The sequence below is a fragment of the Bubalus bubalis genome, chromosome 16 (genome assembly GCF_019923935.1).
Source record: "Bubalus bubalis isolate 160015118507 breed Murrah chromosome 16, NDDB_SH_1, whole genome shotgun sequence".
Taxonomy (NCBI): Eukaryota; Metazoa; Chordata; class Mammalia; order Artiodactyla; family Bovidae; genus Bubalus; species Bubalus bubalis.
The window spans coordinates 68,334,804-68,353,922 of record NC_059172.1 but is presented as its reverse complement, the minus strand read 5'-3'; the positions used below and the strand labels follow the sequence as shown (position 1 = coordinate 68,353,922).

The following is a 19,119-nucleotide window of genomic DNA, read 5'->3' as shown; positions in this document are numbered from 1 at the left end:
CATTGAAATTGATTAGTGTTTGATAACTGAGTTATAGACATCCCCACATCTAGTCAACAGTTTAAAGAAAAAACATTAAAAGAGAACAGGTGCTAATTAGAGATCAGATCTTACATATTTACTTATTTGTTCACTCATTTATTCAGCAAATTCAGCAAAGCAGAATGGGAGAAGAAAAGGATGGATAAAGCAATTGGGTGAGTGTGGAACTCCATATATAACGGGTTGTCAGTCTGAGCCAGAACCAGAACAAAAATGTCCTAAGAGCACTGCAAAAAATGGCAAGGATGAAAATCCACTTGTCCTGATGGAAATAAATAATCCAGTTTTGAAAAGGACCTGCTTATATTTTTTGGATTTACTTATATGATTATATGATACTACTTTGCCTGTGTTCTAGTCACAAGGTTTAGAAAGTTATAACTGTATGGAAAGGATTTTCAAAAATCATAATTTGGAATTGTATTTGCTAGTTTGCTTTTAAGGATTTCTATCAAGTGTCTGGCTATTAGTTAAAATTTTACTTTAGAACACTTTTCATAATGCCTCATGTCATCCAAAAATATTTCTGAATAGAGTACATCTTTTTTATGTGCTGGATTTATAGTACCAGAGAAGACTTAAGAACTCCATTTGACTTAATTTTGAATAGACATGTGGGAAATGAACTAGAAAATATACCCTGAGTATTAAGATACTAATTTTTCCTCATTTTTAAAAGTAGTATTTGATTTATTATAGAAAATTTCAAAAACATAGAGAAGTAAACAGAAACACCCTAGTCATATTACTCTAATATACCCATATTAATATTTTGTAGCATTTGATTCTTAGAGTATTTTTGTTCACATTTGAATGTATATAATAAAACTTGGCTTATTCCTTATATATTGTTTTATATCCTGCTTAAATCATCTTTAGGAATATAGTTTTACTAGCTGTAGTACACTATGAGATTACCATAATTTATTTCACCAATCATCTTCTTTAGGATATGTGAATAATTTACACATCTTTGCCATATAAATGACTATCATTGCATATAAAGCTTTTTCATTTTCTGTTTTTTTCTCATATATTTGGGAATGGAATTAGTAAGTTAAAGTATACAAGCTCTCAATTCTCTTGACAAACATTATTAAAATTTTCTGCTAATTAATAAGATTCAGAGTTTTGATAAGGCGTGAGGAAGGGAAATCTGCTATTCTCATAATTTAATAGTAATGTAAAAATCAAATTACCATTTTTTTGAGATGCTTACTTCCCATATGTGACACACAGTTGGTGTTGTGGCTTGTACTTTACAGGTACTCATTTGCAATTGTGGGCATCAATATAACTGATCTGGCATATAATCTACTGGTGAGTGGAGCACTAAAAACTCATTTCTACAACATCGCTCCAGAAGCTCCAACATTATCGCACTTCCAGCAAACATTCTGTAAGTGTCTCGTTGCTTAATTATTGACATAGACTTCTGTAGAGAACACTCTCAGCAAGGGCTGAAGCTGAGAGATCTTTGTGATTAGGTTGCTTTGGAGCCGTTGAACTCCTCCTTTCGTTTGTATTTTGTTTTCTCATTCAAAACAACATATTTTCAGGCATCATGAATCTTTTCTCGTTCCCTCCTCTCACCTAATATTCAATGTATCAACTTCCCATCTGACTTAAAGACATCATGGATGTCTTTCTCCCTCTGATCCAGCATGACACTTAACTGTACAGGCTTTGAAAACAGCCTGAGTTGACTCCAGGTCTACATTTACTACCCTCCCCTAAACCTCAGCCATCTCATCTATAAAATGGATGCAAAATGAGATGAAGATAAAATGTTTCTTTTATTAGCTAGTCCCATTGTTAGTGCTCCATGAACATTAGAAAGAGGAGGTGGTGGTTTAGTGGGGGATACAGATGGTGGTGGAGTTGTTGGTATTAATTTTACTGCTACCACTATTATTGCTACAGAGGGAAGTGTTTGCAGTTCCTTCTAACTGTAGGTGTTAATAGAGGGAATTATTGTTGACCCTGAACCTGAGGTTTCAGTTGTGCTGAGGTTTCAGAAGATAAAGATCAAGACTGTTTAGTAGAGTCCTGGGATGCTATTGTCCAATTTTAAAGGCAGAATCTTAAAATGTAACTATATGTCATTATTATCTTTGCAGGCCAGGCGTTACCTGGTTTGGAGGAACATAGAAAGATAATCTGCCAAATCATCAAGTCAGCCTAAGCAATTTAGAGAAGAAATGCCTTTTAAGTTATTTTGTAGTTTTTGTTGTTCAGTCACCAAGTCATGTCCGACTCTTTGTGACCCCATGAACTGGGACACTCCAGGCTCCTGTCTATTTAAACATTGCTTATTGCACTGAGTGCCTGTACTTAAGCTTTTTTAGCAAGAAAATGTCAAAGTTCTTCTCCTTTTGTTTTTTTTAGCTTTTTTTTTTTTTTTTTCCCTGCTGTTAAGTTGGTAACCAGATCTGCACTCTTTCTAATTATGGTTAAGACCCCATCATTCCACCACAAATCTACCACAGGAAAGTGTTGTTCCCTGGTTCATTTTTAAAATGTGATAAAGTCAAAAGTTAACAGATATTTATTTTATTTAAATTCCTAAATTAATAGTGCTTATATTATCTAGGATTCTGTCATCTTTTATATCTGCCTAATCAGGACATCCAGTTAAAGATGACATAATTAGTGTATGTATTACACTCCCTTCTGAAATTCCACTCAATAGAAAGTTCTTAGGAAAATCCTAAGACAGAGGATGAGATGGTTGGATGGCATCATCGACTCAATGGACATGAGTATGAGTAGGCTCCAGGAGTTGGTGATGGACAAGGAGGCCTGGCGTGCTGCAGTTCATGGGGTCACAAAGAGTCGGACACAACTGAGCAACTGAAATGAACTGAACTGAAAGAAAGCATAAACCCACAAGGATAAAAATCAGAAACAAGACAAGAAAATCTCATTTTGAAAGCTGGAAACAGATTAAATGGTGATTGAGTTTGTGGCCTTAAGAAAGCAGATCCCTAACAGGTGGCATGGAAAGTAAGAAGCAACCTGATTTATTCCATAAGACTCTCCAAAAGGTTCAAGAATTGGCAGCATTAAATATCTCAGAAATGAGGGTTAACATAAGACCAAAACTGGCAAGTTTGCTTGAAAATATGTTAAGAATCTCTTAGAGGCCTAAATCCCATTTTCCAAGAGACAGCTTCTGTCCTGCCCCCTCCTCAGCAAAGCCTGGTTACTTTCCAGAGAGAGAAAAATAAAGGGTTTCTGGTCTGATGAGAATCAGGTACAGCTAATGGCAAACCATACTGAAAGTGATGATGAAGACTGAGACCCAGGCTCCTCCTACCTGGTTCCTATCACTTTGGCAGCCAGTCAAGAGATTGACAAAGGCCTTCTCTGAAATCTGAAAACATCCCAAGAGAAAATAGCTGAAAACACTGACCTCTGGGTCTGCCCCATGAAACAGCCTAGCCATATCACTCTACAGTCATGCTCACTATCAGCAAACCCTGCCTAGTTCTTAGAGCTTCCAATTAACTTTTACTCCAGTTGGCTTTTTATTTAGTAAAATACACTGCAGAGAGCCAAGTTATTATCAGATGTTTGAGTTAGATGCTTAAAAACATGTCCTCAAATTCTTTGACACTTCTTCTGTTAAGAAGTAGGGTTTTTGTGTTCCTGTCATCCCAGCCCAACTGGGCTGACCAGTTGGTTGACCAGTAGAATAAGCAGAATTCATACTATGTGACTTCTAGGGCTACATTAAGAAAGGCTTTCATTTGTGGGTAAAGATGATGTGGTACATATATACAATGGAATACAGTACTACTCAACCATAAAAAAGAATGAAATAATGCCATTTGCAGTAACATGAATGCAACTAGAGATTATCATACTAAGTGAAGTAAGTCAGAGAAAAACAAATATCATATCACGTATATGTAGAATTTAAATTATGACACAAATGAACCTATCTATGAAACAAAAACAAACCCATGGACGTAGAGAACAGATTTGTGGTTGCCAAGGAACAGGAGATTGGCGAAGGGATGGAATGAGGTTGGAGTTAGCAGACGCAAGCTGTTATATATAGAATGATAAACAACAAGGTCTTACTGTATATCCTAGGGAACTATATTCAATATCCTATGATAAACCATAATGGAAAAGAATATTATAAAGAATGTGCATATAGGTATAACTGAGTCACTTTACTACGCAGAAGAAATTAACAAAACATTGTAACACAACTATATATCAATAAAATAATTTTTTTAAAGAAAAAAAGTTTTGATCTGGAGATCAGGGATTGAGCTGCCTTTGGAAGCATGAATCACCATTTAAGGGATCTGATTCCTTTGTATTGTGAGGAAATCCAGGACATACAGAGGAGCCATATGTAGTAATCGAGATTGACAGCCTCAGAGGAGGTCCCAATGGATAGTCAGCATCCACTACTAGACACGTGAGTGAATATGCCTCCAAATGATTCCTGCCACCAGCTGTCAAGTCACCACCCCCAACCTTCAGATCTTCCCATTTGAGACTCCAGGCATTGTGGATCCATCCCTCTTATCAATCATTCAGTTCAGTTGCTCAGTCATGTCCAACTCTTTGCAACCCTGTGGACCCTTTGAGAGCCCATAGACTTCCCGGTCCATCACCAACTCCCAGAGCACATTAAACTCATGTCCACTGAATCAATGATGCCATCCAACCATCTCATCCTCTATCGTCCCCTTCTCCTCCTGCCTTCAATCTTTCTGAGCATCAGAGTCTTTTCCAGTGAGTCGGTTCTTCACCTCAGGTGGCGAAAGTATTGGAGTTTCAGCTTCAGCATCAGTCCTTCCAGTGAATATTCAGGACTGATTTCCTTTAGGATTGACTGGTTTGATCTCTTTGCTGTCCAAGGGACTCTCAAGAGTCTTCTCCAACACTACAGTTCAAAAGCATCAATTCTTTGGCGCTCAGCTTGCTTTATGGTCCATCTCTCACATCCATACATGACTAGTGGAAAAACCAGAGCTTTGACTAGACAGAACTTTGTTGGTAAAGTAATGTCTCTGCTTTTTAATATGCTGTCTAGGTTGGTCATGGCTTTTCTTCCAGGGAGCAAGTGTCATTTAATTTCATGGCTGCAGTCACCATCTGCAGTGATTTTGGAACCTAAGAAAATAAAGTCTGTCACTATTTACACTGTTTCCTCATCTATTTGCCAAAAAGTGTTGGGACCGGATGCCATGATCTTCATTTTTTGAATGCTGAGTTTTAAGCCAGCTTTTTCACTCTGCTCTTTCACTTTCATCAAGAAGCCCTTTAGTTCCTCTTCACTTTCTGCCATAAGAGTGGTGTCATCTGCATATCTAAGGTTATTGATATTTCTCCTGGCAGTCTTAATACCAGCTTGTGCTTCATCCAGTCCAGCATCTCACATGATGTACTCTGAATATAAGTTAAATAAGCAAGATGAGAATATAGAGCCTTAACGTACTCCTTTCCCAATTTGGAGCCAGTCTGTTGTTCCATGTCCGGTTCTAACTGTTGCTTCTTGACCTGCATATATATTTCTTAGGAGGCAGATAAGGTGGTCTGGTATTCCCATCTCTTGAAGAATTTTCTGCAGTTGTGATCCACACAGTCAAAGGCTTTGGCATAGTCAATAAAGCAGACATAGATGTTTTTCTGGAACTCTCTTGCTTTTTCGATGATCCAACAGATGTTGGCAATTTGATCTCTGGTTCCTCTGCCTTTTCTAAATCCAGCTTGAAATTCTGGAAGTTCACGATTCACATACTGTTGAAGCCTAGCTTGGAGAACTTTGAGCATTACTTTGCTAGTCTGTGAGATGAGTGCAACTGTGCAGTTATTTGAACATTCTTTGGCATTGCCTTTCTTTGGGATTGGAATGAAAACTGACCTTTCCAGTCCTGTGGCCACTGCTGAATTTTCATATTGAGTGCAGCCCTATATAGCAAAAACAGTAAGGAAAGCCTCAAGCATGAAAGAGAGTCTAAAGCAGGCAGAAATAAAGCCACTCTAAAGAAATAGAAACAAAGCAGAGAGAAGAAAACTTTAGAAATATGTATCATTAATTTCCCCAGGAGATAAGAAAAGAATTGCTACTGTGAAACATGAACAAGGTGCCATAGAATGAACACTCAGAGAACAAAAGAGTACTCTTAGAAATTAAAAATCAGATTACATAAATGAAACCTTGAGGGAAAATTAGAAGATAAAGCTGGAAACTCTTCCATAAAGTAGAACAAGAAATATAGATGGAAAACAAAAAAGAAAGGTTTGAAAGGACCATTCTTAGACGTCTATAATAGAAGGGCCAGAAAAAGAACAGTGAAACTAAGGGGAATGAGTCAAAGTAATACATCAAGAAAAATATTCACAACTGAAGGATGACTTTCATATTTCAGCTAGTAAGAACTAGCATAATAGATTAAAATGGATTCACACTCAGGTCCGTATCATTGTGAAATTTTATGACTTAGGGAAGAAATGATTCTAAATATTTCCAAGTCTGTCACATAAAGAATTGAGAATTAAGATGGCATTGGACTTCTCAACAGCAACATTTTATTCTAGAAGATGGTAGAATAACGTCTTCATACATTTGAGAATGTTATTTAAAATCTAAGGGAATATAGTTTCCAATTTAGAATTCTATAACCAGTCTAACTTACTAGTTAAGTGTGGGAATAAAATAAACACATTTTTCAAATGCAAAGTCTTAAACATTTTACATTTTTATATCTTTATAAGAAAGTTCTTGGAGGATGTATTTCCAGGAAATAAGAGAGTAATCCTTACAGGAATAAGTGGGGTCCAGAAAGCAGGAGATCTCTAAGGAAAGAGAAGAGAATCTTCAAAATGAAGGAAGTTAAAAAATCAAGCAATGGAAAATATGTTATTTAGAGCTTGGAAGTCAGTAATCAAAGAATCAACTGAATGAGTTGAAATGTTGTTTATTTAAGGAAGCAGGAATTAGGATAGGAAGGGTTTCTGGAGTTTTGTTTGTGTTTTGTAACAAAACTTATTAAACTATTTGACTCTATGTATAGTTTGATGCTCATCATCATTAACTGGGCTTCCCTTGTGGCTCAGCTGGTAAAGAATCCACCTGCAGGCCAGGAGACCTGGGTTCGATCACTGGGTTGGGAAGATCCCCTGGAGAAGGGAAAGGCTACCCACTCCAGTATTCTGGCCTGGAGAATCCCATGGACTGTATAGCCCATGGGGTCTCAAAGAGTTGGACACAACTGAGTGACTTTCACTTTCACCTTTCACTTTCATCATTAATTATTGGGGCTTCCCTGGTGGCTCAGTGGTAAAGAATCTGCCTGCAAATGCAGAAGGTGAAAGTTAGATCCCTGGATTGGGAAGATCCTCTGGAGGAGGAAATGGCAACCCACTCCAGTATTCTTGCCTGGGAAATCCCATGGACAGAGGAGCCTGGCAGGCTAGTCCACATGGTTGAAAAAGAGTTGGACATGATTTAGCGACTAAACAACAGCATCACTAATTATTAGAGAAATATAAATCAAAACTACAATAAGATTTCACCTCACTCTGGTCAGAATGGCCATCATAAAAAAGTCTACAAATAATAAATGCTTGAACGGGCATGGAACAAAAGGAGCCCTCCTACACTGTTGGTGAGAATATAAATTGATACAGCTACTATGGAGAACAGTGTAGACATTCCTTAAAAAAAAAAATAGAACTGCAATCCCATTCTTGGGCATATATCCAGAGAAGACTATAATTCAAAAGGATACATGCACACCAGTGTTCATTGCAGCATTATTTACAGTAGCCAAGGAACGGAAGCAACCTAAATGTCCATCAACAGATGAATGGATAAAGAAGATATGATATAGACAGATAGATAGACACACACACACAATGCAATATTGCTCAGACATAAAAAAAGAATGAAATAATGCCAATTATAGCAGCATGGATGGACCTAGAGATTATCCTACTAAATGAAGTAAACCAGGCAAAGACAAATATCATATGATATAGCTTTTATGTGAAATCTGAAAAAAATACAAATGAACTTAATAACAATAACAAAAAAGATAGACTGACCCACAGCAGTGGAAAACAAACTATTGCTACCAAAGGGGAAAAGTGGGGAGGTTAAATTAGGAGGTTGGGATTTATATATACACACTATACATAAAATATATAACTAAGAAGGACCTACTGTATAGCACAAAAGTATACTGAATATGTTGTAATAACCAAAAAGGGAAAGAATATGAAAAAGAATAGGTATACATATATATAACTGAATTATTTTGCTGTACACCTGAAACTAATACAACATTGTAAATCAGCTGTACATCAATAAGTTCATTGACTATGCTAAAGCTTTTGACTGTGGATCACACAAACTGTGGAAAATTCATCAGAGATTGGAATACCAGACCATCTTACCTGCCTCCTGAAAAACCTGTATGTAGGTCAAGAAGCAAAAGTTAAAACTGGACAGGGAACAATGGACTGGTTCCAAATTGGGAAAGGAGTAGGTCAAGGCTGCATATTGATATTGTCACCCTGCTTATTTAACTTCTGTGCAGAGTACACCATGCAAAATGCCAGGCTGGAAGACTCACAAGCTGAGATCAAGATTGCCAGGAGAATTATCGACAACCTTATATATGCAGATGATTCCACTCTAATGACAGAAAGTGAAGAGGAACTAAAAAGAGTCTCTAGATGGGGTGAAAGAGGAGAGTGAAAAAACTGGCTTGAGACTTAACATTCAAAAAACTAAGATCATGGCATCCGGTCCCATCATTTCATGTAAATAGATGGGGAAAAAGTGGAAACAAGGCAGGTTTTATCTTCCTGACCTGTAAAATCACTGCAGATGGTGACTGTAGCCACGAAATTAAAAGATGCTTGCTCCTTGGAAGAAAAGCAATGACAAACCTAGACAGTGTATTAAAAAGCAGAGACATCACTTTGCCGACAAAGATCCATAGAGTCAAAGCTGTGACTTTTCCAGAAGACATATATGGATGTGAGAATTGGACCATAAAGAAGACTGAATGCCAAAAAAAATTGATGCTTTTGAATTGTGGTGCTGGAGCAAAAGATTCTTGAGAGTCCGTTGGACACCATGGAGATCAAACCAGTCAATCCTAAAGGAAATCAATTCTGAATATTCATTGAAAGGACTGATGCTAAAGCTGAAGCTCCACTACTTTGACCACCTATGTGAAGAGCCAAATCACTGGAAAAGACCCTGATGCTGGGAAAAATTTAGAGTAGGAGGAGAAGGGCAACAGAGGATGAGATGGTTGGATAGTATCAGAACTCAGTAGATATGAATTTATGCAGACTTTGGGAGATAGTGAAGGACAGGGAAGCCTGGCATGCTACAGTCCATGAGGTCACAGAGAGTCAGACACAACTTAGCAACTGAACAGCAAAAACCTGTATGACTCAATAAAAAAGCAAATTTTAAAATACTTAAATTTTAATGACTTATTAATGGAAAGTGAAAGTCCCTTGTATTTGTGATTACAGCTCTTACTTTGACAACTAGGTGATTATATTTACTCCTATAATAGAGGGACTAGGCCTCTTTAGAAGAAGCTAACTGTGCCCTGGATTTTTTTATTCCTCTCTCAAATGTAATCCGTTCTGCACATCTTCTCTTTAATATTCTTGCAGTTACCTGTGTTCTTATGTATGTTTCTATTGTGTACTAATCAAATGCAGTGAAGCAAAACCAGGACACAGTCAGGCAACAACAAATTTGCTGCAGTCCTGGGTTGGAAAGGCAAGTTTGTATTCCGAACAGGCATTTCATCTAGGTGAACGAATGTATAAGAGCTCTGTTATTTTGACTTGACAATATTACTCAGTGAGCACTGACTGCACTGCCACGTCAATGTGCTGTAAGAATTACATTCCATCTAAAGCTCCACTGAACGTGCAGCTGCATTGAAATGAAATGAGATTAGGTGTAGTAAGCAGAAGGAAGTACAATGGCCACAAGAGAAAAAAGAATTAGCTTTTCTTTGACCTTCAAAAGAAAGAACTATACACAGGAATAATAACCAGAAGAAGCGAACCCACTGGAAAAGGCAGTTTATTTCATGTCCTAGCTTCCAGCTATAATTGTGTGATTGTACACCATTCAGGTATCTGTTTATACCCGCTGTCCTCATCTGTAAAATTTAGACTTATCTGCATTTCCTATTCTATAAAGCTGTTGGAAGAATTAAATAAGACTGTAAGCAATAAAACTGTAAGCAATTAAAAAGACACTGGCTTCTCTTTCCTTCCTCTGCTCTCCATGTCATTATGTTAGCTTCCTTAGCTAACAAATCATTATCTGAAATTTTCTGCCTTGGTCCCTCTCCAAAAAACTGAGAGTTGGGGAGCATGGAGCTCTACCATGTCCTTGTATCTGTTACATGTTTGTTAATTAGCAGATGAGCCAACCGATCAGTAAGCCAAATGGATTTGTGAACACTCTGTAATGTTACACAAATGAGTGAAGTTTTATGATTATGATACATATCCTGGAAGCCAAGCCACCTTTTTCATATTTTGATTAGAGTAATGTTACAGTGTCTAATTATTTTTCTGATGTGATAGAGAAAGAAAGTCTCAGGGAATCAGTTTTCAAGATTTACAGCTTGACTTTTGTAGCCTTGAGACGAAGGAGAATGGTGTTAGATTATTAACAACCCCTCCACCTTCAACTCTTATTCTAATCATTTAAACCTTTCAAAATGTTTTCCTATAGTTGCATGTAAGGTAGAAAAATGGTGAAATCAAATGGATTTGTATTCTTCTAAAACCGTATGCTGTTTTAGATAACATTCAGAGTGAGTGAAATTCACATTGTAGAAAAGTGAATTCCTCATTAAAGAATTTTTCACAGTGCCTGTTTATTGTCAACAGTGGTAAATAAAGCAAAGCTAGTGGAGGCAATGGTATTCCAGTTGAGCTATTTTAAATCCTGAAAGATGATGCTGTGAAAGTGCTGAACTTAATATGCCAGCAAATTTGGAAAACTCAGCAGTGGCCACAGGACTGGAAACGGTCAGTTTTCATTCCAATCCCAAAGAAAGGCAATGCCAAAGAATGTTCAAACTACTACACAATTGCACTCATCTCACAGGCTAGCAAAGTAATGCTAAAAGTTCTCCAAGCTAGGCTTCAACAGTATGTGAACCATGAACTTACAGATGTTTAAGCTGGACTTAGAAAAGGCAGAGGAACCAGAGATCAAATTGCCAACATCTGTTGGAACATCAAAAAAGCAAGAGAGTTCCAGAAAAACATCTACATCTGCTTTATTGACTATGCCAAAGCCTTTGACTGTGTGGATCACAACAAACTGGAAAATTCTTCAAGAGATGGGACTACCAGACCACCTGATCTGCCTCCTGCAAAATCTGTATGCAGGTCAAGAAGCAACAGTTAGAACTGGACATGGAACAACAGACTGGTTCCAAATAGGAAAAGGAGTATGTCAAGGCTGTATATTGTCACCCTGCTTATTTAACTTCTATGCAGAGTACATCAGGCGAAATGCTGGACTGGATGAAGCACAAGCTGGAATCAAGATAGCCAGGAGAAATATCAATAACCTCAGATATGCAGATGATACCACCCTTAAGGCAGAAAGTGAAGAAGAACTAAAGAGCCTCTTGATGAAAGTGAAAGAGAAGAGTGAAAAAGTTGGCTTAAAGCTCAACATTCAGAAAACTAAGATCATGGCACCTGGTCCTGTCACTTCATGACAAATAGATGGTGGGGAAACAATAGAAGCAGTGACAGACTTTATTTTTGGGGCTCCAAAATCACTGCAGATGGTGACTGCAGCCATGAAATTAAACGACACTTGCTCCTCAGAAGAAAAGCTATGACCAACCTAGACTGCATATTTAAAAGCAGAGACATTACTTTGCCAACAAAGGTCCGTCTAGTCAAAGCTCTGGTTTTTCCACTAATCATTTATGGATGTGAGTGTTGGACCATAAAGAAAGCTGAGCGCCGAAGAATTGATGCTTCTGAACTGTGGTGTTGGAGAAGACTGTTGAGAGTCCCTTGGACTGCAAGGAGATCAAACCAGTCAGTTCTAAAGGAAATCAGTCCTGAATATTCAATGGAAGGACTGATGCTGAAGCTAAAACTCCAATACTCTGGCCACCTGATGTGAAAAACTGACTCATTTGAAAAGACCCTGATGTTGGGAAAGATTGAAAGCAGGAGGAAAAGAGGATGACAGAGGATGAGCTAGTTGGATGGCATCACTGACTCAATGGACATGAGTTTGAGAAAGCTCCAGGAGTTGGTGATGGACAGGGAAGTCTGGCGTACTGCAGTCCATGGGGTCGCAAAAAGTTGGATACTACTGAGTAACTGAACTGAACTGATTCACCTTTCAGTTTTAAATGTGGTAGAAGGAGGTCACAGTTGGGAAGCAGAATACAGTAAGTAAGTTCTCATGTCAAATACTTAGCATTTATTCCAAAATGTCCCCAATCTAGACAATGTTTTTGAGACAAAAAGATTTGAATATGAAATTATGGTTCAAAGCAAAAATGTCTTATTAACAATTTCATGTAGTTTAATGACCAGTCTGTATTGTTCAGAGTTGATTTATAGTTTTCATTGTCTCATAATAGTCAAAATGCAATTGCTTGACTTGTCAGGGTAATTTAAAACTTGATTCAAATCAAATTTCAAGATAAAAAAGGCTGAGTGGAGTACTTGTGAAAAATCAGACCATTATGTTAATTTAACTAGGAAGGGAAGAATGAAGTAGTTACTGTGTACCTTTCAGAATATGTTCCAGATGTTATTCATATTCTAGAAATGGCAGAATTTATTTTTTCCAGTATTCTTGCCTGGAGAATCCCAGGGACAGAGGAGCCTGGTGGGCTGCTGTCTATGGGGTCACACAGAGTCCAACACGACTGAAGCGACTTAGCAGCAGCTCTAGAAGAGTGAGAATAATTCTGGGACCAAGTGCAAAAATCTTGTAGATTGGTAGCTTCTACTTGCACTAGTTTTAAAGAATAATTTTTAACACTAGTATTTATTGCATTTGCACTCCATAGTTGCTGATACGTGGTTTGACATCTCTTTCAGCATTCAGGGTGATTTTGAATAAGATTAAGGATTTTTTTTTCCTCTTGCATTCTTGTCACTTATCTTATCTCTAACAGGTTATTTGATGCACGAGTTTCATAAGTTTTGGATTGAAGAGGACCCTATGGACATAATGGAATTTAATCGTGTGCGAGAGAAATTCCGCAAGAGGATCATAAAACAGCTGCAGAATCCAGACATGGCATTGTGCCCGCACTTTGCTGCCTCAGAAGGTTTAATCAACATGTAGTCACCCACACTTGTGTCAATGGATAGCCCGGAACACTGCCTCATTATTGTGTTAGATCTCTGCTTAGGTCCCGGCTCATGCACTGAATGCACTCGGTGATTGTATGCATGCCTTTTGTTACAGTGTTTTCATATCTTGGTCATAATTACCAGATCCCCAGATACCACAATGTCTGGAGTGTCTGTCCTCCAGTGACTGCTCATATTGTGGCATCATGCAGTGTTACATCTTGCCTTGACACCCAGTATGGAGAGAGTTTTCTATTTTTTTAAATTGTCTTCCTCTCACTCATAATTTAGCATTGAAGAATTGTATTTCTCTAGCTGTATTTTATATGTAAAAGATTTAGCTGAATTTTGTTCTGTGAAAGCCTTTTAATTTATTGATATGTTTTGTGACTACAGCTGCTAGCTCTTCAGACCAGGTTCATGCTTGGACCTCATTCCAATAAAGTATAAGACTTTAAAATGATACAAACAGATACATGATAAGATAAATCATTATTACAAACACCCCTGCACTTCATGAAAATGTAACAAGGCTTACAAGAAGCAAATTTAGGTAGGTGTTGTTTTTGTCTGAAGTACTACAGAATTATATTGTAATTTACCCCCAGTTGTAATTGTGGCATTGTCATCTGGACATCATATTATTTTATTCTCATAATTTTACTGGCTTGGATGCCTAAATATGTTTATGATGCTTCAGCCTCAGAAAAGAAGTACGCATACTGCAAATGCTGCAAAAGCTTTTTCACTGCCTGCCTCTTGCTGAACTCAGAGTTAAACCCAGGCCCTGTTCTGATCCAAGCATCTTTGCTTGGGGCACTGAGTACTGGCTGGTTTGTTGTCTATGTCAAAAAGTAATATTAAAAAAAATTTTTGCAAGAAAATGTGTTGCAAGAGAAGAACCTGACTTATGAAACTAATGGCCCTGTCTTTTATCAATGGAAGAAGTAAACTGCTTGCCAGGGGAACAAAATCAAATCATTTCGAAACTGCTTAAAGTCATTTTAAAAACCATGATTTAGTTCAGAGTTATGATTATAGTCTGTTGAATAGTATTTACCATGGCATTTCATCCCCATGGTATTTTATACCTTCTGACTATCAATTTTAGTATTATTAGACGTTTGTGTAATCATTTGCTTATTTAAGTGAATTTTGAGTACGGCCTAACTCAGTTATAAATAAATTACATGTCATTCTACTATAATGTATAGTGGATTTCATTTTAATATTTTTGTGTTTGTATACCTTCTGAATATGCAAATATGCGGGTGGGTAGAATGTCAAAGACTGACAACCTGGAGCTAAATATAAATCATGAGTAACCAGGTATGAATTACAGTGTGTTAATGTCTGAGAGATTGCTTTTATTTAACTAACCTTGAGGCCTGATGTTGCTTTAATGAATGAATAAGATCCAGCTTTTTCTTTGCAACTTCCTTTAAAGCCTAATTTCTCTACTGTTAGCTGATATAGAAGATATTAAGGTGCCTGTTGTTTCCAGTCCATTCCAGCTCCTCTAGGATTTTGCTGTCCTTTCCCTTTCAGCTGCGTGCCAGGTGGCAGGATTTTGCACTGCATCTTACATACCTTTGTGCCTTTTCTTAGAATGGGGAAAGGAAGGAGTTGATTTAATGCATGATATATACCATGAATAGTGACAGGAATATATATTCCTCTTCAGAATAAGTGAGAATTTGTAAACCTGGTAAATGACCTGTTTTGGGAGCCCTGAGTTTCCACCACAGCTGACACTGTTATATATGAAGGTGTTATTCTATTTCATGCCTTTGTAAGCCACATATATGCATTGTCTCTTCCTATCCAGTATAGTCATGTGTCACTAACATGGTTTGATAACGTATCGTATTTAACCAGCTCATGTCTCTTCTGTAAGGCAGAGATCAGTTCAGTTCAGTCGATCAATCATGTGTAACTCTTTGCAAGATTGCAGCATGCCAGGCTTCCCTGTTGGAGAAGGAAATGGCAGCCTACTCTAGTATTCTTGCCTGGAAAATCCAATGGATGGGGGAGCCTGGTAGGCGGCAGTCCATGGGGTCGCTAAGAGTCGGATACAACTGAGCGACTTCACTTTCACTTTCATGCATTGGAGAAGGAAATGGCAACCCACTCCAGTGTTCTTGCCTGGAGAATCCCAGGGACGGGGGAGCCTGGTGGGCTGCCATCTGTGGCACAGAGTCAGACACGACTGAAGTGACTTAGCAGTAGCAGCAGGCTTCCCTGTCTATCACCAACTCCCAGAGCTTGCTGAAACTTCTGTCCATCAAATCAGTGATGCCGTCCAACGAGCTCATCCTCTGTCATGCCCTTCTCCTCCTGCCTTCAGTCATTCCCTGCATCAGGGGCCTTTTCCAATGAGTTAGTTCTTGTATCAGGTGACCAAAATATTGGAGTTTCAGCTTCAGCATCAGTCCTTCCAATGAATATTCAGGACTGATTTCCTTTAGGATTGACTGCTTTGATCTCCTTGCAGTCCAAAGGACTCTCAAGAGTCTTCTCCAACACTACAGTTCAGAAGCATCAATTCTTTGGTGCTCAGTTTTCTTTATAGTTCAACTCTCAAATCAATATATGACTACTGGAAAAACCATAGCTTTGACTAGACAGACCTTTGTCTTTGCTTTTGAATATACTGTCTAGGTTGGTCATAACTTTTCTTCCAAGGAGCAAGCATCTTTTAATTTCATGGCTGCAGTCACCATCTGCAGTGATTTTGGAGCCCAAGAAAATAAAGTCTGTCACTGTTTCCATTGTTTCCCCATCTATTGGCCATGAAGTGATGGAACCAGATCCCATGATCTTAGTTTTCTGAATGTTGAGTTTTAAGCCAGCTTTTTCACTCCCCTCTTTCACTTTCATCAAGAGGCTCTTTAGTTCCTCTTTGCTTTCTGCCATAGGGTTGGTATCATCTGCGTATCTGAGGTTATTGACACTTCTTCCAGCAATTTTGATTCCAGCTTGTGCTTCATCCAACCTGGCATTTCACGTGACGTACTCTGCATATAAGTTAAATAAGCAGGGTGACAATATACAGCCTCAATGTACTCCTTTCCCTATTTGGAACCAGTCTGTTGTTCCATGTCCAGTTCTAACTGTTGCTTCTTGACCTGAATACAGATTTCTCAGAAGGAAGATAAGGTGGTCTGGTATTCTCATCTCTTGAAGAATTTTCCACAGTTTGTTGTGATCTACACAGTCAAAGGCTTTGGTGTAGTCAATAAAGCAGAAGTAAATGTTTTTCTGGAACTCTCTTACTTTTTCAGTGATCCAACAGATGTTGGCAATTTGATCTCTGATTCCTCTGCCTTTTCTAAGTCCAGCTTGAACATCTGGAAATTCACGGTTCACATACTGTTGAAACTTAGCTTGGAGAATTTTGAGCATTTCTTTGCTAGCATGTGAGATGAGAGCAATTGTGTAGTAGTTTGAACACTCTTTGGCATTGCCTTTCTTTGGGATTGGAATGAAAACTGATCTTTTCCAGTCCTGTGGCCACTGCTGAGTTTTCCAAATTTGCTGGCATATTGGGTGCAGCACTTTTATAGCATCATCTTTTAGGATTTGAAAGAGCTCAACTGGAATTCTATCACTTCCACTAGCTTCGTTCGTAGTGATGCTTCTTAAGGCCCACTTGATTTCACACTCCAGGTTGTCTGGCTCTAGGTGAGTGATCACACCATCATGGTTATCTGGGTCATTAAGATCTTTTTTGTATAGTTCTTCTGTGTATTCTTGCCACCTCTGCTTAATCTCTTGTTTCTGTTACGTCCATACCGTTTCTGTCCTTTATTGTGCCCATCTTTGCATGAAATGTTCTCTTTGTACCTCTAATTTTCTTGAAGAGATCTCTAGTCTTTCCCATTCTATTGTTTTCCTCTATTTCTTTGCACTGATCACTGAGGAAGGGTTTCTTATCTCTCCTTGCTGTTCTTTGGAACTCTGCAATATGTATATATCTTTCCTTTTCTCCTTTGCTTTTAGCTTCTCTTCTTTTCTCAGCTATTTGTAAGGCCTCCACAAACAATAGTTTTGCCTTTTTACATTTCTTTTTCTTGGGGATGGTCTTGATCACTGCCTCCTATACAGTGTCACGAACCTCCATTCACAGTTCATCAGGCACTCTGTCTATCAAATCAGGCAAAGATGGTTGATGGTAACAAAGCTAGAAGCTTTCCCTCCCAGCTCCTTGGATTTCTCTCTGTTGTTTCTTAACACGACTACACAATTTTAGAATGAACAGACTCTGCCAACTCCTTCTAGTTCTGATTATTATTAGATTTCTTGTTCACACCTCTTTGTGAAAGATGTATTCTATCCTGTCATATGAAGTGAGGTGTGAAAAAAAAAGGGGAGAAACTTTCAAAGGCATATTTTAAAGTGGGATGTCATTGTGTGTTTTTCCCTTGAACATTTTTAGCTTGCTTATAGTTACTTCATTGAACAAGGGTCAACCACTTAAAATGTAAATTATGTAGCATGCCCTTACCAGGTTTTTCAAAACACTACTTGCTATGATAAAAAACAGTTTGTCCAAGAAAGAAAACTTTTTGAAGCACCATTTCTGAAGATTGTGACTTCAATCTGATTTTCCTTCTCACAGTTCTTGTTATTGTAGTGAAAAAAAAATATTTTTTGCTTGGTGACCCACCATCGTTACTATTTGAATTGAAGCTTAAATATATACTAGACCTGAAAAAAAGGTCTGGAAGATACATCTTCCAAACCAGGTACTTCTGAGAGAAAAAGAGGATGTTGTTAATTTCTTTGGGACAGTAGGGTGAACTGGGACAATTTGAGGAAACTGAGATATTAGGTGAGAGACAAAGAGACAGACATAAGTAGGGATCATCCTACTCATCCAAGCAGACAAATGCAAACTAATTTCACTTTCTAACCTCTGGCAGGAAAAATACATCATAGGGACATAGACATTTTGATATCTAATATACTACCCCCAAATCTTAAGACACATCAGAGATAAGGGCTTGGCCCGAACTGAAAGGTCAGCTGAACAGGCTGGGCTTATAGGAGGTCAGCAATGGGGAAACAAAGTCCAGCAACCAAACTTCATGGTGGCAAACTATCTTGATCCACAAACATAGAGGGCCAGACCCATACTGAACAGGAATGAGGAGGGAACCTCCTCCAAGATTGGCGGAATGTAGAGCTAGGGAATGGGAGGTGGAGGGAAGAAAAAAGAGGCAGAAAGGAAAAGTGCCAGCCAAGCCCAGAGCCACATCCAGGAAACTGAGCCATAGTGACACATGCTTCATCAGCGCAATGCCGCTGACTTTTCAGGGAGCTTGACAAAAGTGACTGCTCTAATCCAGAAACAAAATGGCAAAAAAGCAGGACAAAGTATAATATCAAGTCCTAGAAGATGAAAGAGATTCTGGTATGGATTCCAGTTCAAGAATTAACATTTAGTGAGTGTTGCTGCCAGGTGCCAGGACTGCTAGTCCTTCCCTTACATTATTTCATCTCCTCAACAACATGCAAATTGAGATTATTTGCATGCTTGTTTTTCTAGACAAACAAGATTAGAGAATTTAAAAATATTGCCAGAAGTCTCAAGAGAAAGAAAGTCACAAGAAAGTATTACTTCACACCTGTTGGAATGGTTATTATCAAAAAGGAAAGACATAGCAAGTGTTGGTAAGGATATGAAGAAAAAGGAATCCCTTG

At 38.2% G+C, this 19,119-nt stretch overlaps 1 protein-coding gene across 6 annotated transcripts in view; it reads left to right on the top strand.

Moving 5' to 3' along the window:
* The window catches only part of ELMOD1 (ELMO domain containing 1), an 85,043-nt gene extending 70,423 nt beyond the window's left edge, over window positions 1-14,620 (top strand). For all 6 annotated transcript variants that reach the window (XM_044929778.2, XM_025266953.3, XM_025266955.3 and 3 more), the window contains 3 exons: window positions 147-197; window positions 1,308-1,441; window positions 13,233-14,620. In XM_044929778.2, the coding sequence (XP_044785713.1) occupies window positions 147-197; window positions 1,308-1,441; window positions 13,233-13,405 (358 nt within the window). In that variant the 3' untranslated portion in view covers window positions 13,406-14,620. The remainder of the gene's footprint in view (window positions 1-146; window positions 198-1,307; window positions 1,442-13,232) is intronic.
* The last annotated feature ends 4,499 nt before the right edge of the window (window positions 14,621-19,119 follow it).